The sequence below is a fragment of the Arvicanthis niloticus genome, chromosome 17 (genome assembly GCF_011762505.2).
Source record: "Arvicanthis niloticus isolate mArvNil1 chromosome 17, mArvNil1.pat.X, whole genome shotgun sequence".
Classification (NCBI taxonomy): domain Eukaryota; kingdom Metazoa; phylum Chordata; class Mammalia; order Rodentia; family Muridae; genus Arvicanthis; species Arvicanthis niloticus.
The window spans coordinates 28,645,240-28,666,811 of NC_047674.1; the positions used below are offsets into that span (position 1 = coordinate 28,645,240).

Sequence of the window (21,572 nt, forward strand, 5' to 3'; positions counted from 1 at the left end):
CCAGCATTTTACAAGCCTGTCCTTGGGTACCCATGCTTCCGTACTTTCTAGAGAGAAGAGAGTACATAGCATCTACCTCACAGGACCATCATGGAAGGTAAATAAGCAAACACCCACAAACCATCGCGAGAGCTGTGGGTCTCCAGCAAGTGCTTAGTAGAGGTGAATCCATCCTTGCTAGCCTGCTATCTCTCAGAATAGCCCATGGGAGGTGCCAATGCATAGCCCTTCCCTCTGGGCAGGAATGAACTCACCTTCAGTGCAGAGGGGTGCATGGCCTCTGTGGGTGGGTCTTCCAGAGCCAGCTCCTGTCTCCTTTCCACTCGGACATCTGCATAACTGCTCAGAAAAGAGACACCGCCTTGTAGCCTGGACATTCCAGGAAGGCAATACCCACTGGGACACATGGGGCTCTCTACATAAAACCTACTCATAGAATATGTGGCACAAAGAAGCCCGTCCATGACCTGCTCAGAGGACTGAGTCTCATTCTTGCCTAATTGCCTTGCAAAGATTCTAATATTATATTCCAGCGATTTCTGTTTCTGGGCTGCTTTTATTTCTCTCCCCACTGTTCTCTATCCCTTAATTTCCTAAAATCTCCAGATACAGTAGCTTTTAAGATATGTTGATAAGCTTCTGCTTGTAAAGAATTAAAAACTTCAAATTAAAAACATGTTCATTATAGACAGTATATATGGAAGTATATATAAAGAAACAAACAGAGACCTAGCTAGTCCCAGGCCACTGCTGAATCTAGGGACCCAATTTGTCCACTATAGATAACTCCATGGTGGAGCTGCAGGATTAGGAGGGGACTTTGGAGTGTCTGATCCCTTATTTATTTATTCTGTTCAGTTCCTGTGCTCTCCCAGACCTAGCTTCTTCCTATGATTGGGGAAGTGGAGGAGAGAGCAGGATGTCCTGTACCCTTTCCTGGAGACTGAGCAGCCCACTGGAAAAGACACAACCTGAGGGGCAATGGCTGACTAATGGCCATGAAGCCACAAACCACAAGCCACTGGCTGAGGAAGCCCAAGAGGATGGGTTGGGAACTGAAGAGTGAGTCTGAGCATGGGCAAATGCTGTGATAAAATGAGATAAGGTCAATGACTGAGAAAGGCCAGTATTTCTCTATTCTCCTCATACTAATGTGCATATATATGGACAGGCATGTGCCCATCTTCATATGAATCATGTATATATCTGTAACATATACATACACATATATACATACATATACACATATTATATACATACACACATACACGTACACATATACATATACATTATATACATATATAAGCATATACACATACACATATACACAATACATATACACACATATATGTATATATGCATATACATGTATACACACAAACACATATACACTTATGCATACATACACATATATATGCACATATATATGCATATACACATATACATATGCACATATACACATATGTATACATACACATATACGCATACACATACACACATATATACACACATACATGCATATATGTATACACACATATGCATATACACATACACATATACATACACATATACACATATACACACATACATATACACACATATATACACATACACATATATACATACACACACATACATACATATATGCATATATACACATATGCATATATTCATATACTTATACATCATATACATATACACACATACACATATACATACATATATGCATATATGCATACATGCATATACATACACATACATATTGTCCCTCTACAGATGCTCAAGTCTCTAACTTAAAATGGGGTAGCGTTTACACATCATTCTCTTGCAGACTTGACGCCATAGGTAGTTTCCTTCTAACACTAGTGCAGTGTAAATGCTTTGCATGTAGGTGGTATACTCTTTACGAACAGTGAGAAGAAAAAGTGCTTGTATATATTTAATATGAATATAACTTAAAATATTTTCCATCAGTGATTAGCCATATGTAGATGTAAAATCTACTTGATAGAAGGGTGGGCTATTTATTATTTTATTAGATTGTTTTTTTTCAGAGACAAGGTCTCATCTTCAGCCCAGGCTGGCCTCAAACTTGAGATCCTCCTGACTCAGCTTCTCATGCTAGGATTATAGGAGCATGCCACTGTGCTGGGCACGAAGTCTCCCTTCTAAACCAGCCTCTGGCCAACTTGTTTTCTTGGTGTTTGCTGGGATGGAGGGCGAATGACCACTTCCCTTTACCTCTGAGAGTTAGGAACCCACCCAGGCAGGATACATCTATGCCATGCTGGATATATTTTACCCTTTGAGTCCCTGTTTATCCATCCTGACTGAGGTCCCCCCAAGGCTGCTAGGGACCCCCAGGGCCAGTTTCCTAAGGTAGTCCAGCTGTTCTCTTAATACTACCTCAGTTGCCAACAGGAGTTTTTTAAGCCTTAAAGAAAAAAAGGAGTATGTGTTTGAATTATTTGGTGGCAACAGTTTAATTTTCCTCTCAAAAACAGCAACAAGGAAAAGCTGGGGGCTGGATGGAGATGAGGGAAAAATATGTAAGTAGGTCACTGAAGCAGTAACTTACTAAGCAATATCCTGTCAGCTTTCAAAGGGGCTTGACTGAAAACTCACAGCAAGTCCCAGGCCTGGAGGAGAGAGTTTCGACTAGCTCGCTGGGGATGCCAGCCGGGGTTTCTCCTCTAATACAGGGTATAGTTAAGGTGGTCACTGACCCGTCCCTACCCCTGGGGGACCTCACCCACCTCCCAGGCATCTCCCAGAGGCACAGGCTGCTCAGTACCTGACCACCGAGTGCGTGCACACGATGAACTCGGGCTTGGAGTTCCATTGATGGTAGGTGATGTAGTAGTGGGTTTGCAACCAAATCCACTGCTGCCCTTTGGTTAGAAACCGGTAACAACACGACTTCCCTTTGCCAAACTGCATCACTAGGAGGAGAAACAACAGACTCTTTATGTAATGTGTGCTAACTCAAAAGTGACCTTTCCCCCTAAGACATTGTAGGAGACAGCACCAAATAGTGCTTATTTTCCTGATCACGTCATACTTTAAGTGACTATTATCACAATAGCTAATGCTTTTGGGGGGTTGTGGGGTCCTGGGGATTGCCTCATGCTTACTAGGCAAGTGCTTTGACTTAGTCATAGTCAGTCAAATGGAAGAATTCTTAATACAACGATCTATATGTTCCCAAATGCCCAAAGGCTTAAAGAGCCCTTCTTCACCCAATGGCACACAATGGCTGGAGGCTTAAGTAAAAGGAGGTCCTGGCTTTCTTGGGACTTGTCTTCCTACTGGAGGTATGATGCCTTTGGAACTTCAAGAGCCGAGCAGAGGAGAGAGCATCCAGACTCTGGGAGAAGTGGACCCAAAATAGACCTGACAACTAGCTACCGATGGACAGATTCTACAGCTGTCATCCGCAGTTGAATCTCAGTCTACACCATTTTAGCACAGAGTGTCTGGCATGGACGCCTACAGTCCAGGTCTTCTCTGCAGCTGCATAACTGCCTAGAGCCCCTGGAGTTTTGTCTGCAGATGGCTCCTTGGGGGAGTGTGGGCATCCAGGACAGAATGCATGCCAGTGGTTTATTAGCTCATGTGAGGAAGAAAGATAAATTATGGATCTGAGAAGACCAATTTGGATTTTATTACCACAGCGCTAGCAATTTAGCATCTTGTAATGAAAACCGTCTTGAGGAATCTTACTTAGGGAAGTAGAACTAGCAAAGGGAACCATGGCCTCAAAAATGCACATCTTGCCAGAGCCACTGGGAAAGTCTATCAAATGCCCAGTGTCATTCTTCAACCTGAATGGCTTCTCTACACTAGAAGAGTCAGAGACAGACAGAGGTTTAAAGCAGACATGCTTCTCTTATCTGAATGTGCATACCAATCCAGGAGAGAGACTATGAAAATGGATTTTCTCATCTGATCCCTGGTGGATGGAGCCCAAGAGTCTACAGCTGTAGCTAATCTGCTGCTTATGTGGCTTGTCTAAGCTTCATTTTGAGGAGCAAGGGATGAAGGTTAAGATGCACTTTACATCCCGACACATCTTAGCTGCAATTCCAGCATGCTCCTTTGTCAACAAGGACAGCGCAGAGAAGAAAGTCCGAACAGCTTTTATAGGTAAGGCATCTACTGAAGACCAATGCCCACAGGCCATTTATCAGAACCCATAGCTCAATGTTATGGAAACCATTTTTACTCAAAGCTGAGCATTGGCACCGAAAATGATTCCGAGTGGTTGTTTCTTCTTGTGAATGAGAATTGTAAAAGCTTGTATTTCTTGCTTTCCCAGGGCATGGGGCCTACCCTAAATGCTTGCTGGAGTGCTCCCCTCTTCTGTGGCACAGAGCCTTCTCTGACTTTTCCTTCAGTGATGGAGGGGCCCTTCAATCTCTTCAAGATCTTGCACATACCCCTTCCACACTGGCAGCATCTTGCAAAGTCATCTGTTTCTGGATTTCTCAGCAGACTCCACCCCAGAGGGCAGCCAGGAGATGCTAGCCACAGTTACGAGCATCTTTTGGGAGAATGTCCAAACAAACTTTTACTGGGAAACTCAAGCTACAAAGCCACTGCCTTGAGAATGTTGTATTCGAGAAGGACAGGAGATCAACCTTAGCCTTGTAGTCTGCCATCAATGTCTGACTGCTGACTCAAGAGCAGGCAGGGCATTTGGCGTTTTATCTTTCAAGTGCATTCCATAGCCTAAAAGAAAGTCTAGCCCTGCCTTAATTTTTTGATTAGGATTAATAAGCATGACTTTCTGGATAATAGTGGGATGTCGCTGGGGATCTGGGTAATATCAATTCCAAGTTGGATCCATAGGCTAAGTGTAGGAAAGAATCCCTTTAGCTCTCACAATTACCACATGGGACACCAGGTGTGGCGCACTCTGGCAAACAGGCTTCCAGAAGCACAGATTCCTGCTGTTTGGGTCTCTGAAAAGCAAACACAAGCCTCCTGGTTGGGCTGGTGAGCGGTACTCACAGTGCTGGTGGCACCTGGCCAGGAGCTCCAGGTCATCAATGTGGTAGTAGTCATAGCCTGAGGTGCCAAGTACTTCAAAGGGCAGGTATCCTATGATTGGAGGAGCTCTGCAGGGAGACACGGGGAACTCTTCATGCACAACTCACAAGCTGGTTGTAACACTCAGTTTACATGTTAAATTGTTTCCATGGAGGCTTCATTTATCAAGAACCAGGGGGCAGAGAAACAGCAATGTAACAATGTAACGACAGTTAAGGCCAGAGAGCCTGTATTTATAAAGAACCCATTTGTTTCAGCCTATAGGCACTCCATTCCTTGGGATAACCTGGCCCAGATGATAATAAGAACTTATGGACATTGAAGAATTTAAAACAGCTGGATCCAGCCCAATGCCCCAAATTAAAGAGCAGGGAAGGGTGGTTGCTCGTTCATCAGCTGGGAATGATGCTGTGAAGGAAAGATGAAATGGGCTGAAATGGGCTGAAATGGGCTGAAATGGGCTGAAGGATCAAAGAGCGGTGAAAGAAATCAGAGAATTTCTCTCCTCATGGTTTTTTTTTTTTTTTTTTTTTTTTTTTTTCCAGTTGGGAAATAAAAATTGACTAAGTTGGGACCATCCCAAAGACATCTTGGGACTAAGGCATCACTCTGAATGAACATAGGACCTGATTGCAAGTGGGGCAGGCACAAGGATGTCAGGGTACAGACCTTCCCCTTAGCTGGGAACAACTGTTCCTGCTGCCAAGGAGTCCTTCCTCGTCATGGACCAGGCTGGACTTTATTCTCCCAAGCGGAGCCTGGCTCATGCAAACAACACTTGAAAAGGACCCAACTCAAATATGTTTTTCTTCTCCTCACAAACCTGTGATCCAGAAATAAAAATTTCCATTCCAAGCTATGCCTCGAAGTGAATTCCTCTAAAGGTTCGTCAGCTACACACATTTCCTGTGTTGGAAAAGGAAGAAGAAGAAAAAAAAAAAAAAAAAAGGCAGAACGTTGCTCAGGGTGCCAGCTGCTCACCCTAGGTTGGTTCAAAAGAAATGAACGATGGGAAATACAAGTTAAAACTGTTCTGAGACAATCTCCAAATAGTGCTGCACTGAAATTTGTCATCTGTAGCTAATTTCCGTATTAGCTGATCCCCAATTCATTTCACAAACTGGGAAAAGGACCTAGGAGCCAAACAGTGCCTGCGCTGCCCCCCTCCCATTATCTGGAATCCTGGAAAACGTGGAGACGGCTTTTCATCTGAGTCTGAATTACTGATTTAATTCCATCCACATTTGTACCAGAGATGTGAGTTGGGACCACAGGAGGGAAATACAGTCAATGCTCATGGTTTTTGTTTGTTTGTTTGTTTGTTTGTTTTTGCCTCACGGTCCGAGGCCACACCTACTCAGCGCACAATGGTAGCCCAAACCACGTGAAGACTGCAGTTAGCCACGTACATCTCCGTGGACCTATCAGCAATGGGTGCTTCCTTTAAACTAAACAACCCACAGGAACCTGGGGCTTGGGATGGGCCATGGGGGCCAGGCACAGAAACTAGACATCTAGCATTTCGAAAACTGACTTTTAAAACTAACTTCACTGTAGTTTTATTCTCTTCCATCAGGATGATGAATGGCACGTAACCAAGGTGACATCGATGTACTAGGTTCCCATAATGTCACCTTTAGGGACTTGCCTTTAAGAACTGCGGTGTTGCCAGGCGCACGGTGGCGATGAAGCAGACCTCCCTTCCTAGGGGCACACGGCAGGGTCTTGAAAGGGTGTTGTCAAAGCCATTACAGGAGGGGCTAGGCACTGAGAGGGAGGGAGGAAGACACACAGGTTAGCCCTGCCTGGTAGCACTAGCTAACCCTTATCGGACACTTCATGCTTTCAGGAGTTTTTATATCCTAACTTGCTCCGTTTTTACGACAACCCGATGAACCTGATGATCTAGGTACACCTGTTATTCTCACGGCACAGATAAGGAAACAGAGGCACCTTCGGAATGCTGCTGACCCTTTAATACAGTTCCTCATGTTGTGGTGACCCTCCAACCATAAAATTATCTCGCTGTCAATTCATAACTGTAATTTTGCTTGCTGTTATGAATCGTAACGTAAATATCTGATATATGGGAGATCTTTCGTGCAATCCTTGTAAAAGGGTTGTTTGACCCCCAGAGGGGTCACGGCCCACAGGTTCAGAACTGCTGATCTACAGAAGGGGGTCTAGATGCTGACTTCTGCTGACGTTCTAAGGGTAAAGTTCATGGTCCAGCAGGGTTTCCATTACAGATCATCCCATGGAAAGAAGTAGTGTCTTCTCAAGCATGAAGGGATCTGTCTCAAACCTCATCTTATGGAGTCTGAGATGACATAGGGGCTGGGCCACTGAGGAGGTGTCCTTGGGACAAAGGTAGTTATGGTTTGGAACTTGGATATCCTACAAACACCTGTGTGGTAAAGGCTCAGTTTCTAGTTTGGTGTTGCCTGAGAGGTGGCACTTAGTGGGACGTTCTTGGCTCCTGGGGGGTCAGCCTTTGGAAGAGATGGTAAGACTCTCGTGTCCATTCATACTGTCTCTCTCCCAGCCACATACTAAGCAACTCTGAGGAGACTGAGGCCTGGAAAAGTCACTCAGAGAGAAGCTAACAGAGCGAGAGCCCCACTGATCTTTGTGCAAGCCCAGGCTCTCAGGAAGTAAAGGGCTTGGTTTTAATTCATGGCCACCAATGTGTTTACACTGGACTCCCAGTGCACCCCCTAAGACACCAATTGGCATCAGTGAAGTTCTTCCTGGAAGCCAGCAGACCTTTCTTCAGGGTGACTATGGAGAACTAAGCTAAGTGACATTCTGGGTCAGAAAAAGTCTATTATCTTGATTGAATCTGGCGAGGAAAGAACCCAGTTAAATATGAAAATATCCAAGTTGGCACATCCACAGAATCCTCAAATTCCAATGTCTGGCTGGACCCTAGAGCCTCTGGTTTGGTCACTTGGGCTCTGTCCAGATCACATAATTTAGGCATGGGTACTTTCCAGAGCTCCACTGACTATGTGCCATGGCCAAAGACTTCTAGAGTAGAGGACCATACAACCTTTTCTTTAAAAATTATGACTGGTTATATTTGGCTTTTTCCAACTAAGACTTCTAAATCTGCAAAATAGACCAAATGTATGGATCCCATGTATTTGAAAATATCTGCAAGAACCCACTATATATTTATTGAATACACACACATGCACATGCACACACAGAGACAGACAGACAGACAGACAGACAGACACACACACACACACACACACACACACGCGCGCGCATGCACACATACACGTGCACATCTTTTCAACATTATTGTTTCCTAAGGAATTCAGTAAAATCATGTAGCATCTACATTGTGCTAGGTACTGTAAGTCAGCTAGAGATGATTTAAAATATATGGGGTGTTTGTGGGTGCTATGAAAATACCACACTGTTTTATACAAGGTACTCAACCAGCCATGGGTCTCGGTTTGTCTGAGGTGCCCAGGAACAGACCTCCAGTGGACAGTGATGGGTGACTATTTAACCTGTGCTTTCTACATTCACAGATTTCAGTATCATTATGCTTTCCAATTTAACTGAAAGCATATGGAACATCAGAAAACCAAATGTGTTTAAAATGAACTCTGCAGGATTATAGTTTAGCTTTCCAATCACTTTTTTTTGTTTTCTATATTTATAGGTTTGTAAATGATTCTGTAATGTGATCTGCTCTCCACTGACATGAATAAATTCACTTTACCAAACACATTCTCTGAATCCACTCACATAAATACTAATAAATGTTTCCAAACATGAACACGAAGTGAGTAAAATGGCAAATAGTGATCTCAAGAGAGTTCACATCTGTCGTGAGCTGGCTTAAGACTGTTGTAGGCTTGTGGTGTGGGGTGAGCCAAGAGATTTATTAAGGGGAAGAAAAACAATCCCACATAAGGGAAGGTCTGCAGACGTGAACATCTGTGTAATAAAAAAAAAAGACATTAAAAATTTCCCAGATGTGAAATACTCTCTGCTCAAATCAAAGAGACATTACCCTGCCAGATAATTACCTCATAAAATTCTCTTGACTCTTTTTGGAATATTGAGACCTTGGAGGCAAATTTCTGAGGACCTGTTAGGGACTTAAGGCTGCGGCCTTCTTCTTCCTCTACTGATGCACCTGGTTTGAGCCACCCCTTGGCTACTGAACCCATGTGCTGCCAGCAAGGGCCTTCTCCCTGATTTCCTGTGAAAAGGAGGCAGAAGATGGGGAAGTGGGAACCCCCAACCTAAGATGTGTTTCTTCCTCAAGAGCAACAGAGACTGGAGTGGTGGTCATTCAGTGGGATTTTGCAGACTTTCCATTTGGCCTGGCTGCCTTCCAATTCTTTTATCTGTGCTTTTATAACTTCAAAGGTGTCAAAGGTGAAAATCTGACCCACTCCCCACCCCGAGCCAATCCTTGCCAAGGGACATTATTACTGGTAGCCCGCACTTGGGTCCCAAAGTGAATGTTTGCTTTTCCAAACAAGCTTTCCCTGATCCATGGTTATAGAAAATCAGGGTGAGTGTTTCAATAGAGGTGAAGAGGGGGTAGAAGCCAAGAGGAAGACCTTGGAGAGGAAGCAAGGAGAGGAAGCCCCCTTCCACACTGCTGATTAAGTGTGAAATGACTTTTTACTTGAAACATGGGGCCTTCGCATGTTCCAGAGGCAACACACACATGCATGTTGCATGGTCATATTTAGCACTAGAATAACTCTCTGCCACTTCAGATCCCAAGGTAGTTTAAAGCCCTTTAATTAAGAATTCAATTACCTATTTCAATTTAAATAATAGAAAAAAATACATCTAATTACAACTGGCTTTCTTACCTCTCAGAGGTATTTGCTACCTACTGTCTGCACAGCCCTGCTTTCTCTGGTTGGCCAGAGACCTTGGAGGAGTGTTTACCTCTCTTTGCATTTTCCTTCTAGAGGATGCTTACTCAAAACAGATGCTATCCTTGCCAAAGGCTGGGGAAGCAGGTCTTTCCCACATGAAGCTAGGTCTTGCTTCTCACTTCCATGCTGCACAGGGGTCCTACTACACCCAGCAGGTTCTCAGGTTTCCTGGATGACTCCCTCAGGGAGGACTTCTGTTCCACACTGAAACTGAGCTTAGGGTTCAGTTCAGGAAGGAACATTCTGGTCTTTGCCAGTAACTGGCACACAGACTTTGGGACCCTAGGGTCGATTGTCCTTTACAGTTCCCCACTCTGCCACTGTCGGAGGGTTCTGGAAGTTACTGGCATTTAGGCTAGCTCACTACCCTACCTACTGAAGGATGAACACTGGTCCAAAGGCAGCCTAGGCAAGATGGTGGCTGGGAATTCCATGCTCTATCACCATCAAGGGTTGACTAACAGTGGAAGTATCTAACAGGGGCTCCTGCCTGGAGAGATGTGGGGTGATATGGCTTTGGATCTTCAGACTTAAATGTTTGGTTTTGAAGCTCTGAGCTTTTCTGAGATAGTATTTATCAGTCATGATAAGAACACAAGGTGAGTTATAATAATGGACACATGGCTTGGGGATCTCAGATGGTAGGGAACTTATCTCATGGGCTTTAGGAAAGGATGGAAGGGAGAGGATCAGAGTTGAAGTGAGTGTTAGTTAACAAAGAAGGAGAAAGATGTCCTGACCATGTCCCACTTGGCCAGCCAGCTCAGTCATCTCAGCCAAACACTCTCCTCAAATGAGCTGCTGATATGCTATTTGCAAAGTCTGTAAGAAAGCACATGACTAGTTCACACAGAACGTAAGAGCTAACTTTCTAGCCATTTCTTGAAACAAATGAGAGACAATGCCGATGAATATCTACAAAGACCTGGCTTAACAGTCAGAGATGTTTGCTCATCAGAAGGAGGTTCCTAACCCCCTAAGTTTGACAGCTAATACTACATGTTTAGTTATGGTTTGGAGCCATTGAGAGGAAAATACTTTCCAGTCCATTCATGAGGCATCGTCTCCCATTAATGAAGTGCTAAGTGATTTCAGCCTCCATATTTTCTTCTTTGCAGCATGCTTTATCCGGTATGTTCTGAACAGCCAGATATCAACGTTCTTGGGAGAAGGTTGCATCCTTACTCTGCCACACCCCAGCCCAAGCACCATCATGCTTGGCTTTTTTTTTTTTTTTTTTTTTTTATTTCTGCCAGGTCTGCTTAGCAGAAAGGCAAGTAAGATACGAGCTCCATGAGAGGGCTAGGTTGGCAGTTTGCTGAACTGAAAAGAAAATTGCTCTAAAGAAGAACTGTATGTCTTACTTAAATCTTTTCTACTTCCTGGCAGTCATTGAGATCTCTCAAGGGGCAAGGGGACTTTGATAATGGAGTTAAGACTCCCCCTACGCCCCCGAGGGTTAGTGTGGGTAGGGGGTAAATTCTTCATATGTTGAGGAAAGTGAATTTCCTCTTGAGGTCCTCATCCTGTTTGGATATTTTTGACATGCTTTCAGTTAAAATTATAGACCATCTTGTGCATGGAGTTTCTCTGTTCTCAGATGAGAGAGAGCAGAAAGACATAGTTGATAAATGTGTACCTATTCCTCATGGTTCCACTGTAATATGGATCTAAGACGATGCTATGGGGCTATGGTCTTGGGAAATAGCTTATTCACCATGATCTGAACCCCTCTGCCGTCTAATCTGATAGCTGACAACCACTGAGGGAGGAGTCACTGCTGCCTGGCTGAGTAGAGGACAAACTTTGCTTCTAGCTCTGAGAGGTCAGTGATGCTCACACTGGACACTCCGTATAAAAGGTTTCCAACCCCCTGCCTCTGTATTCAGGGAGGTCTGGTGTGCCTGAGTCTTGATCTCTTATACCAAGACATCTTAGTTAACTAGCACCAAGGAGAAACAGAATACAAAAGCAACAACCTCAAAGCCAGGCAACCTATAGAGATACCAGGGAACATGTGGATCTAAGAGTTAGAAGCTAAAAGGCCTTGGCTTCTGCCAACATTTCAATTTGGTGCTGGGGTTAGAGGCAACTAAGTAAAATGAGGGCAAGGAAACTTTTATACTCTGGTGTGTGGTTTCTGGAAAGCCCAGGGTGGAATTTTTGCTGAGGGTGACCTATTTGGAACCATACCAGTGACTTTTGAAATGCTGTGTTCTGGATTTCAGCCAGATGCACACTTAAGTCCAAGGCTGTGGGAGGACCCAATAGAGGACGGCTTTCTTCTTGCTGTGGAATGACCTATCAGGAGTAGAACCCACTTCTTATGATCCCTTAAAGCAAAGATGTTCATTGTGATCTGGATATTCCTCTAGCTGTTGTGCTGTTGTCTTTCTGCTCATATAGGAGTAGGGGAGTGGATGTGGCCCTTGGGTACCTGGAGCTTAAGAAAATCTTCCTGACCACATATTTAATTAGGAGTGAAAATGTAGGGCAGTGTGTTTGTCCAAAAGAAGAATCTCTCCTTGCCTCTCCTTGTAGAAAACATCTGTCATAGGACAGACACAGTTCAGGTAGAGTCTTTGTATTTTAGAGATGTTCTGGAAATGGTCAACACATGGAGTAGAGGAAGACAGGGCTGCTGTGGACAGTGACCACCTCACTGCCATCGGCCAGTGAGGGTCCTTGGTGGGGTCATATGCTCACCTAGCTCAGTCTGGATCCTTCAGGAGCTCTTGCCAGACAGGTCAGAAACCCTTCTAAAATGACTAATTTCTTATCCCATTTCCCAGCACACATTTCTTCACACATAGGATAAAGAAGTTCTGTGTCTTATATCTTCTTCCTAGAACACTGGGGACTAGTGGCCATCTCTCCTAAGGAGTGACCAACATGTGCAAACATTAAGGAGAGGGAAAAGTCCATTTTGCTCAAGTCTTTAGTCAACTGCTGGTGTTTAAAGCATCATCTCAGCATCAAGGACAAAGGAACTCCTCTCTCTCTCTCTCTCTCTCTCTCTCTCTCTCTCTCTGTCTGTCTGTCTGTCTCCTTCCCCCTGCTTCCATCCCACTCATATGGCAAAGGTTAAGAGGTTGGGGGAGTCTCAAAAGTGTTATCTAGAGTCAATGAGACAGCAGACTGGATCCTCATGTACAAACCATGAGGGTCTCCAAAAGCTCTCGCTGAGTCAGTTTTATCTGCTCCTTTGTCTTTGCATGCTCAGAAGGAATCCCTGGGCCCAGGGCATGCTGCTGGAGCACCCCTTCACCGACCTATACCCTAGCCCTTATTTTTTAGGTTGACACTTAACAATTATATGAAGTAAGGAGGAACCAGGTGACGTTTCAGGTACGTTGTGCAATGTTCAAACCAGGGCAAAGCATTGGTACCTCCTCAAATGTTGATTATTTCTTTGCAGTGAGAGAATACTTAAGGTCCTTTCTTCTATAGCTTTATATCAGCTATCTCTAGTCACACTGCTGTGGTGGAAAGCGACATTAGAATTGTACCTCTCAGCTAACTGTAGTCACTCATGCATTTCACTTCCGGTCTTTTACGTTCATGCCAAGTCATTATGTACACTTGAGGACTCTTGTCCAGATCTAGCCTTTCTAATTTCAGCTCATGTAAGATGCTCTAGAGGGAGACTATGTTCTTGGTTTCAACATTTCTGCTTTGGATGCTTCGTGTTTATAGCAGCAACAGTTAAAAAATACAGTTTAAAAAAAAAGTCACACATAATTTCCACATACTCTTTCAAGCAAGCCAATCCTGTTTCAGCTTGTTAAAGCCTTGCTATATTAAAAAAAAAAATTAAAACCACAGCCCAGGTAAGAATGAAGCCCGCCTACGTCCTTGAAGCCTTCTAAGATGTGCTATACAATGGAATGATTTAAAGTGCTATCTGGAAGCTTTTTAGTATGAAAAATACAAGTTCATTCATGGGGGTGGGGTGGGGAGGGGGAGAGGACTGCTGCTTGCCAGCCAATCACAGGGTGTTCTTTAAACTGAGCATGCGTACTGTTGACATGGGAGCACGTGGGAGCAGCAGCCAATAGTTTTCCATCTGAGAGCCAGAGTGTCTTTCCCTCTGTGCCTTTGGCCACTTAGGATGTTCTGTAGCTGTTGACAGTTGCCATTAAGGCCAGCACTCCCACATATTTCAGATATTATGATAAAGCGCCATACAGTATAAAGTTCACCACCTAACCTTTTTTCTTTTTGGTGTTGGGGACTGCACAAGCTGCTGAGCCACATCCTGGTCCCCGCACTGCATTTAAATATACACTGAAGTAGTGCCAAGCACATCTGTATACTGACACCACCATCCATCTCAAGAACTCTGTCTTGCTAAATGGAAACTGATACCCACTCAGCAACTCCCTGCCGACCCCTCCCCCAGCCCGTGACAGACACCCTTCACTTTATCCTAACGAATTTAATTATAATAGGTGGCCCATCCGAGTGGAATCACACAGTGTTTGCCCTTTGATGGCAGGTTTATTGTACTTAGCATAACGCTTCTCAAAGTTCCTCTACGTTGAGCATATGCCAGAATTCCCCTCCTTTTTACAGGCTGTGATAACCCACTGTAAGGATACTGTACACTTTTAATCCATTCACCCACTGATGAACAATTGGGCTGTTTCTAACTTTTGGCAATTGCAACTCTTTATGAATGTGCTCAAATGCTTCTTCAATCTCTGCTGTCATTCATTTTGGTGTGTTCTAAGAAGTGAGGTGACTGGATCATACAGGAGTTAGGTTTAGTTCTGAACAAATCAGCACATTTTAAGCCTAGTCTGAACAGCCCCTTATATTCAACAATAAAGCTGATTGGAAGGAACACTGTTTATCTCTAGGGAATGAACTCTCAAAGTTTAAGGCTCCTCCAGGCAGAATTCCTCCCAGGACTTTCTAACTGCATGCTCCTGGGCCTTGGATCCCCTGAACTAGCATCTTTGAACAAGGACTATGAATTTGCATTTTAACAAGCTGCCTCATCTAGCTGTTCTGGGGTTGGGATGGTGTTGGCTTTCCTACCAGATGCCAACTTCTTCAGTCGGGCAGCCTGCCATCTACCGCTTCCTTCTGTGTAATGTCTCATGAAGTCTGACCAAGCCTTTCAGATCAGCCAGATCAGACATGATCAGCCCTTGGCTTCATTTAGACTTTGGGGCCCACCTAGAAGAATGAATACCCTACCCCTCCCCTTTACAGTTAAAGCCACATGGATCCCTGGATGGACTGGTCCTCTGAAGGGCCAAGCCAGCCATGGAGGCTACTATCCAGGCAAAATCCCTGGACAAGAACCTGAAAATTACTCTGGCAGGTTTACTGTACTTAGTATCTCCTTGAAGCCTTTTAAATGAAGTGTGTGTGTTTATTCAAATACCATCCAGCCAAGGGTCATTTAGGGTGGGAGGAAAAATAATTCCAGCTAGGCTCAGCATTAGGATGTGGTGCTTTGACATTGGCTTGCTCCATTGGAACTCGGGTCTAATTTGGCTGAGGGTAACAACCCCAGGTGGGTCCTGAGTCAAACAGTAGTAACTAACGTGGCAGAAGTTCTAGCTGTTCTCGTGTTCCCTGTACCTCCCACAGGCCCTCCTCCTCTCTGCAGCTCAGCATCCCACTCTGCTTTCTTCTGATATCATTCCCCCCTTTTCTCACCCCCCCCCCAGTTCCCATCAGCACCTTCTGCTTTTTTTCCCTGCCATTTTATGAAATATAAGCTTTGCTGTTCTGTGCAGAGTTTGAGGGCTGTGGCAAATAAAGAAGCAGGCCTTTCAGTGCTTTGCCTGATCAGAACCTGGTTTTGAAATTTCTGGCATTAGAGCTGCATTTCCATTCAGCATGGATCATGAGTAAAAATGAGTGTTTAAGCATAGGTTAGAGTTCATGTCTCTGCAGTTAGAGGTTCAGCAACTAGTTGTCTTGGTAGCTTCTAAAAATCAAACTGACTTCTGTGTGGTCATTTTTCCAATGCAGATTCCTGGCTTGTGGTAAAACAGCCTTACTGTGCACAGGGACCATAGTGAGTAAAGACCTGGGAGCCAGACCTATTCAGGCTTGCAGCAAACTGTACAGGAGAGACAAACATTCAGGGAGCAAAGGGGACATAGCTGGGTGTCACAGCACAGGCCTGTTTGGCAGTCTGCAGGCTGAGCCTGTTCTTTATTAACTGTAAATTATTTCTCAGTGCACAAGATTGTCTCATCAACTTGAAAACAAATAAACGGATCTGATACAGTTCAGGGTGCGTGTGCACAGTGGCACAAGATGCATTTTTGAATGTGAGAGGATACTGGTGAACACACGTACACACACACACACACACACACACACACACACACACACACACACACACACACACTTTGTTGGTCCCAGAAACAAGGAAATCCAAACACAGCTGTGAAACAATTCTTAGGACCTCATGTGCACGTTTGCATGATAAAAGTCACCACTGAAAGAGTAGGAGGGTTAAAGCTTACCATTGTTGTAAGACCGAAAATTTCCTACAAATTTTATGTATTCGTAAGTTGGAAATTCCTTTGGGTTCAAGCTGCCTCTGAGAAGATGGCAATAAAACTCTAAATCGTTGTCAGCTGGGTCGTTAGAGGGAGAAGAAAGGGAGAGGAGGGTTACACACACTCCAGACTAAACAAGTTGCGCTTGTATGATTTCTCCATGCGTGGCCTGCGTGGTTTTCTCCGTATGACAGACAGTTAGACCTGGCTTCTAACCCTTGCAGCTCCAGGCCGTTCTCCCGTTCTCCCTGCAGTTCATCCATATTCTGTATTCTATACTTGGACCCAATTAGCCAATCTGCTCACAGATGTCTGTGGTTGGTTATGTCGGCATTGATTAGTTCTGGTTGTTTTCACATGGGTACTAAAATAAAGCTGCTCCCATAGAGCCGCTCTCTTTAATTTAATCTTTTTTTTTGCTTTGCTTTGAAGGGAAATCAGATGTACAACGGGACCAATTATGCATGGAAATGGACTGAGGCTTGAGCAAATGCAAGCGTCTCTGCTACTGCCTGCCATTGCGTATGCTTCGTTAGGCGGCGCGTGGTGAGCACGCACTGAGGCCCGCCTTCTATCTAGGTTGCCAAATATTTTGATATAAACCTCAAACTTCCATAAAAATCACACATGCACGTAAACAACCAGAAGACAGCCACGGGAGGACAGAATATGGATTTCCAACCCAATTATTCAATTAGCAGTTGATTATCTGTGCCACAGAAACTTTACATTGTAGTGTTTCCTAAGATCAGCAGACTGCTCTCGGATTTTTGCCCTATTTATTACTCTCATGTAAAAAGGCATCTCTGTCACACACTCAAAACATGTTATTATTCTGAAGCTATACTTTTAACTTTTCTACATAAAAGCTAAAATGTCGTATGTGCTCCAAGTTCCAGTTTTAGCTTCAACCTAAAATATACCTCAAAGGATCTTGGAAATGTTCTAAGTCACAAGGAAAATTATTCTTAAAATTAGTCCTCCCTTCTTAATTCATTCTGACCTCCTTTCCCTAGCTAGAGCGAAATTCTTGTCTTCAGATCCGATAACAAGGAGGGCAGACTTACATTTTAGGAATTCTGGGGAGGGGGAATCCGTCACAAGCATATGGGAGGAAAGGATTTTATAAACTTCGGAATGTTCTTGCTCTGGAAGGAAATTTAACAAGTTCTGATCCATGACATCCGACTGCAAGAGAAAATAAAGAGAAAAGGCGCACACTTGACCAAGTGAACTTGAGAGCAAAGGCAGAGCCTCAGAGTTCTTGGCAGCTCAGAACTGCTTTGGAGATGAAAACTGAGAACCACGTGGTCTGTGAAGACCCTTCATGGACTCCTCTTTTGTATCTTAGAATTGCAGTGTAGAAGTTTTTACAGGGGTTGGAGCTGTGGCTTGATGAGAGAGCATTTGCTTAGAATGCACAAGGCCCTAGGCTTAATCAGCTGAAAATAAATTGATTAACAAGTAAAAGTCCCAGGGATGCCTATACGTGACCCTCTCTGTGGCCCAGGGGACCAGGAGATGGAAGGAGCAAAGTGGTCAAAGGACTGGGAGGCTGTCTTTTGGACGTGGCATGGCTGTGGTACTCCTGAACTCACAACTGTGGTTATCTCCGCAAGACTTGTATGAGATGCCTGCCCCACCCACATTCTATCCAAGAGCCTTGGGAGGGTCCACCCTTCCCTGATGAGCTATTGGCAATTAACGGTTGCTGGGGAGGGGGAAGTCATTTGTGTAGCCACTGGTAAGTTGCCCATGATACTTTAAATAACACCTGTGCTCATATATCAACCTTGATTAAACTCATTGGGTCATACCAAACCAAGACAAAAAAATCATGAAAGTAGAAGCGGGGAGGGAGGGCATATTGGTTGGAAGAAAAGGCTCCAGGGGAGTTGAGGGGCATTGGGGAGATGAGAGGAGTAATGGGAGGTGAAAATGACCAGAATACATTGTATACCAACTGTTGAAGAATAAAACCATTAAAGGGTTTTTTCAGTATCTCCAGGAGATCATTTAGGGGTCTCCTGTGGACACCAAAATACATGGTACAGTATTTTCACAGGACCTGGACTCAGATCATATCTAACAACATTACAATGCCTGAGCAATATGTATGTATGTATGTATGTATGTATGTATGTACATATACATATGCATTCACATATGCATATACATATACAGAGCTGTATCATTTAGAGACTAATGATGTGGAGAAGGAGTGTGCACATGATTAGGATGGGCAGTGTTTTATTTAAAATATTTCCAACTTGCGGCTGGTTGGGTCTGTAGGCAAGAGGACTCTGCACTTCCTCACACGAATATGTGCTTCTGTCTGTGGGCTTAGGAAAAAACTCAAGGATTAAACATGACATTCGTACAGAGAGCCAACTTCTCTCCCGCCTTTGAGAGCCCTGTTTCCCAATACTCCTGTCTTCTGGCTAGAGACTGCCAGGGTAACATGGAGCCCTGGGGAGAGGCCAATCACTTATTTAAACGGCCATAAAGAGAACACGGGGTTCTCTGGACCTTTAAGCCAGCAAAACGCTGCTCTTTATTTCTCATAGGCCCCTCAGTGATGGAGTTGCATTTTTCCTGAGTGCTCAGGCAGCGAGAAATCAAAACGAATACTACATACAGTCTAGGTACAACTGAGTCCCATGGAACTTCCGGTGACGTAGCCGGAAGCGTGGATAGTCTTGATCCGTGACAGACAGTATCAGTCAACATGGAATGCTGAACTTTTACGAGGTGGTCACTGTGGCTGAGGCACAGCAGTTCGACCAGATGGGTGTTTCATCACCGCAATACAAACTCTTAAGAAAAGGGGCTCAAGGGATGTGAAGACAGGAAACCTGCACGCCCTGCCGCCCTCCTCATTTCCCCTCAGTAAACACATCCAGTCCTGTATCTTTAATATCATGTATACACACCACCTCAAGCTCAAATCCCCACCAGTATTCTTTGAAGTCCACAGGCCGAACCTCCCATGAACCACTCAGATTCCCCGGACCACATAGTCATAGATCCTAATCCAGACATCTTAATCCTATCATGTTGTCTTCACATCTAGGGTCCTCATCTCTACAAATGGCACTGCCAACTGGTCACCAGGATACTAGGTGCACCCCATAGTTAGGAGGCATGCAGATCCTTGTCTCGCCCTAACACCTTCACCACCACTCTCAGATAGTCTCTGTCTTAGAGTTTGTGTTGCTGTGACGAAACACCATGACCAAAATCAAGCTGGAGAGGAAAGGGTTTATTTGGCTTACACTTTACACATCACTGTTGATCATCGAAGAAAGTCAGGACAGGAACTCAAACAGGGCAGGCAGGAGCTGAAGCAGAGGCCATGGAGGAGTGCTGCTTCCTGGCTTGCTCCCTTGGCTTGTCCAACCTGCTTCCTTATAGAACCCAGGACCACCTCTTCAGGGTTGGCCCCACCCCTGAGTGAGCTGAGCCCCTTTCCATAAATCATTAATCAAGAAAATGCTCCCTCACATCTGCCTACAGGCCAGCCTGATGAAAGCATCTTCTCAATTGTGGTTCCTCTTCCCAGACAACTCTAGCTGTGTCGAGTGGCCAAACAAGCAAGTATACATATATTTTACTTCTGTCCACATCACCTTTATCTCTGACCTAAGTAATGATGTGGATGGACATAATGAGCTTCCCATCCCAATGCTGGTCCTTGTCCAGTTGACCTCCCTAGCAGCCAGAGGGACCCAAGATCATATCAGTTATCACATGCTTCTAACTGCCCCTGGATTTGCCTTGCCCTAGGAACAGAGGCTCAACTAACCATGGTTTTTAGCTGTGCACACTTTATCTACCTTTTGTTCCCAGCACTTGCAATCTCCCAGCATTCCTTCTTTCTGTCTATCAGGTTCCTCTTCTTCCTCTGACCTGACCATTCAACATGTTTCTTTGTGAAAAATGAACAAGTTTGCAGCTCCCCCCCGCCCCCATCATGTTCTCCTTAACTACACACCCCAGACCCTACCTCTGATACGCTGCTATGTCGTCCTGTTGCTGTTGGCTTATGGGCCTGTCCCTCTGCTGGGTTATCAGTACTCCTCTATGTCACAGCAAGGCTCACAGGAGTCCCAGAGAAGGTTTATATGTTGGCCCTGCATGTCTCACAAGCTACACTTTCCTCAAATGCAAGAAAGAGGAAGGGTAAGGATTAAATGAGCTCATTAGCCTATTTATATAGGCTATGATATATATAAAATATATTTATATATTCGTATACCTATGGTATACTGCTGTATACCATAGTGTATACAGCAATCACTCCATAAACACTAGGTGTGCTGAACCAACACTGAGGGAATACGTATAGATACATTACTACCGTGATATTTTCTCACTTATACACCTGCAGACCGGTGTCCTCTGCCTCCCCTGAATCCATAGGAACCTCAGAGTCTGTTCAGTGCTGTGTCCCTGATCTTCAGCATGTTATGTGGACCAGGTGGATGGCCAGCCCCTTGAGAGATGATTAAAAACATAAATGCCCAGAGGACCCTCAGAATGGGTGCCGATTTCAAGGAAAATGCTGGACAGTCTCTAAAGGAACAATCTAGAATGAGGACTTATTGGGTGGAATCCAAGAGAAGGATGAAGTCTGGGAGTGGAAGAGAACCCCAGGAAGAAGCCAACACACACACACACACACACACACACACACACACACACACACACACAACTGCCAGCAGGTAGGATCAAGGAGGGCCAGGAGGTATGGGAGAAGAGGCTGCAAAGAGAAGATGGAGCAGGGTTTCAGAGTCCTGGCTGGAGGAGTCAGTGTGCCAGGAGGGCCACGAGAGACTGGGAGAGTGGGTGGTCTGACTGGCCAGTGGTCCCTAGTTGATTCATATTCTAGAGAGACTGAACTTAGAACTTTCAGTTTGGATCTTTTCCTGGCCCAGAAGTATGTGGTCTACTCCTCTCTAGAGATGTTACATGGTGGCAGGAAGCTATTGCCCAGTTCAGACTCACAATAATGACACAATTCCAGAGTGTCCTAGGATGCTGATCCAAGGACCATTTAAGTGTTTCT

The 21,572-nt window shown here is 44.5% G+C and overlaps 1 protein-coding gene across 2 annotated transcripts in view; it reads right to left on the reverse strand.

Annotated features, from left to right (window-relative positions):
* Positions 1–21,572, reverse strand: part of Npas2 (neuronal PAS domain protein 2) — a 174,335-nt gene that overhangs the window by 36,324 nt on the left and 116,439 nt on the right. For both annotated transcript variants that reach the window (XM_076915015.1, XM_076915014.1), the window contains exons 6-12: positions 17,572–17,692; positions 16,469–16,582; positions 6,701–6,819; positions 5,876–5,958; positions 5,014–5,120; positions 2,795–2,942; positions 255–339 (exon numbers count right to left, since the gene is read on the reverse strand). In XM_076915015.1, the coding sequence (XP_076771130.1) occupies positions 255–339; positions 2,795–2,942; positions 5,014–5,120; positions 5,876–5,958; positions 6,701–6,819; positions 16,469–16,582; positions 17,572–17,692 (777 nt within the window). The remainder of the gene's footprint in view (positions 1–254; positions 340–2,794; positions 2,943–5,013; positions 5,121–5,875; positions 5,959–6,700; positions 6,820–16,468; positions 16,583–17,571; positions 17,693–21,572) is intronic.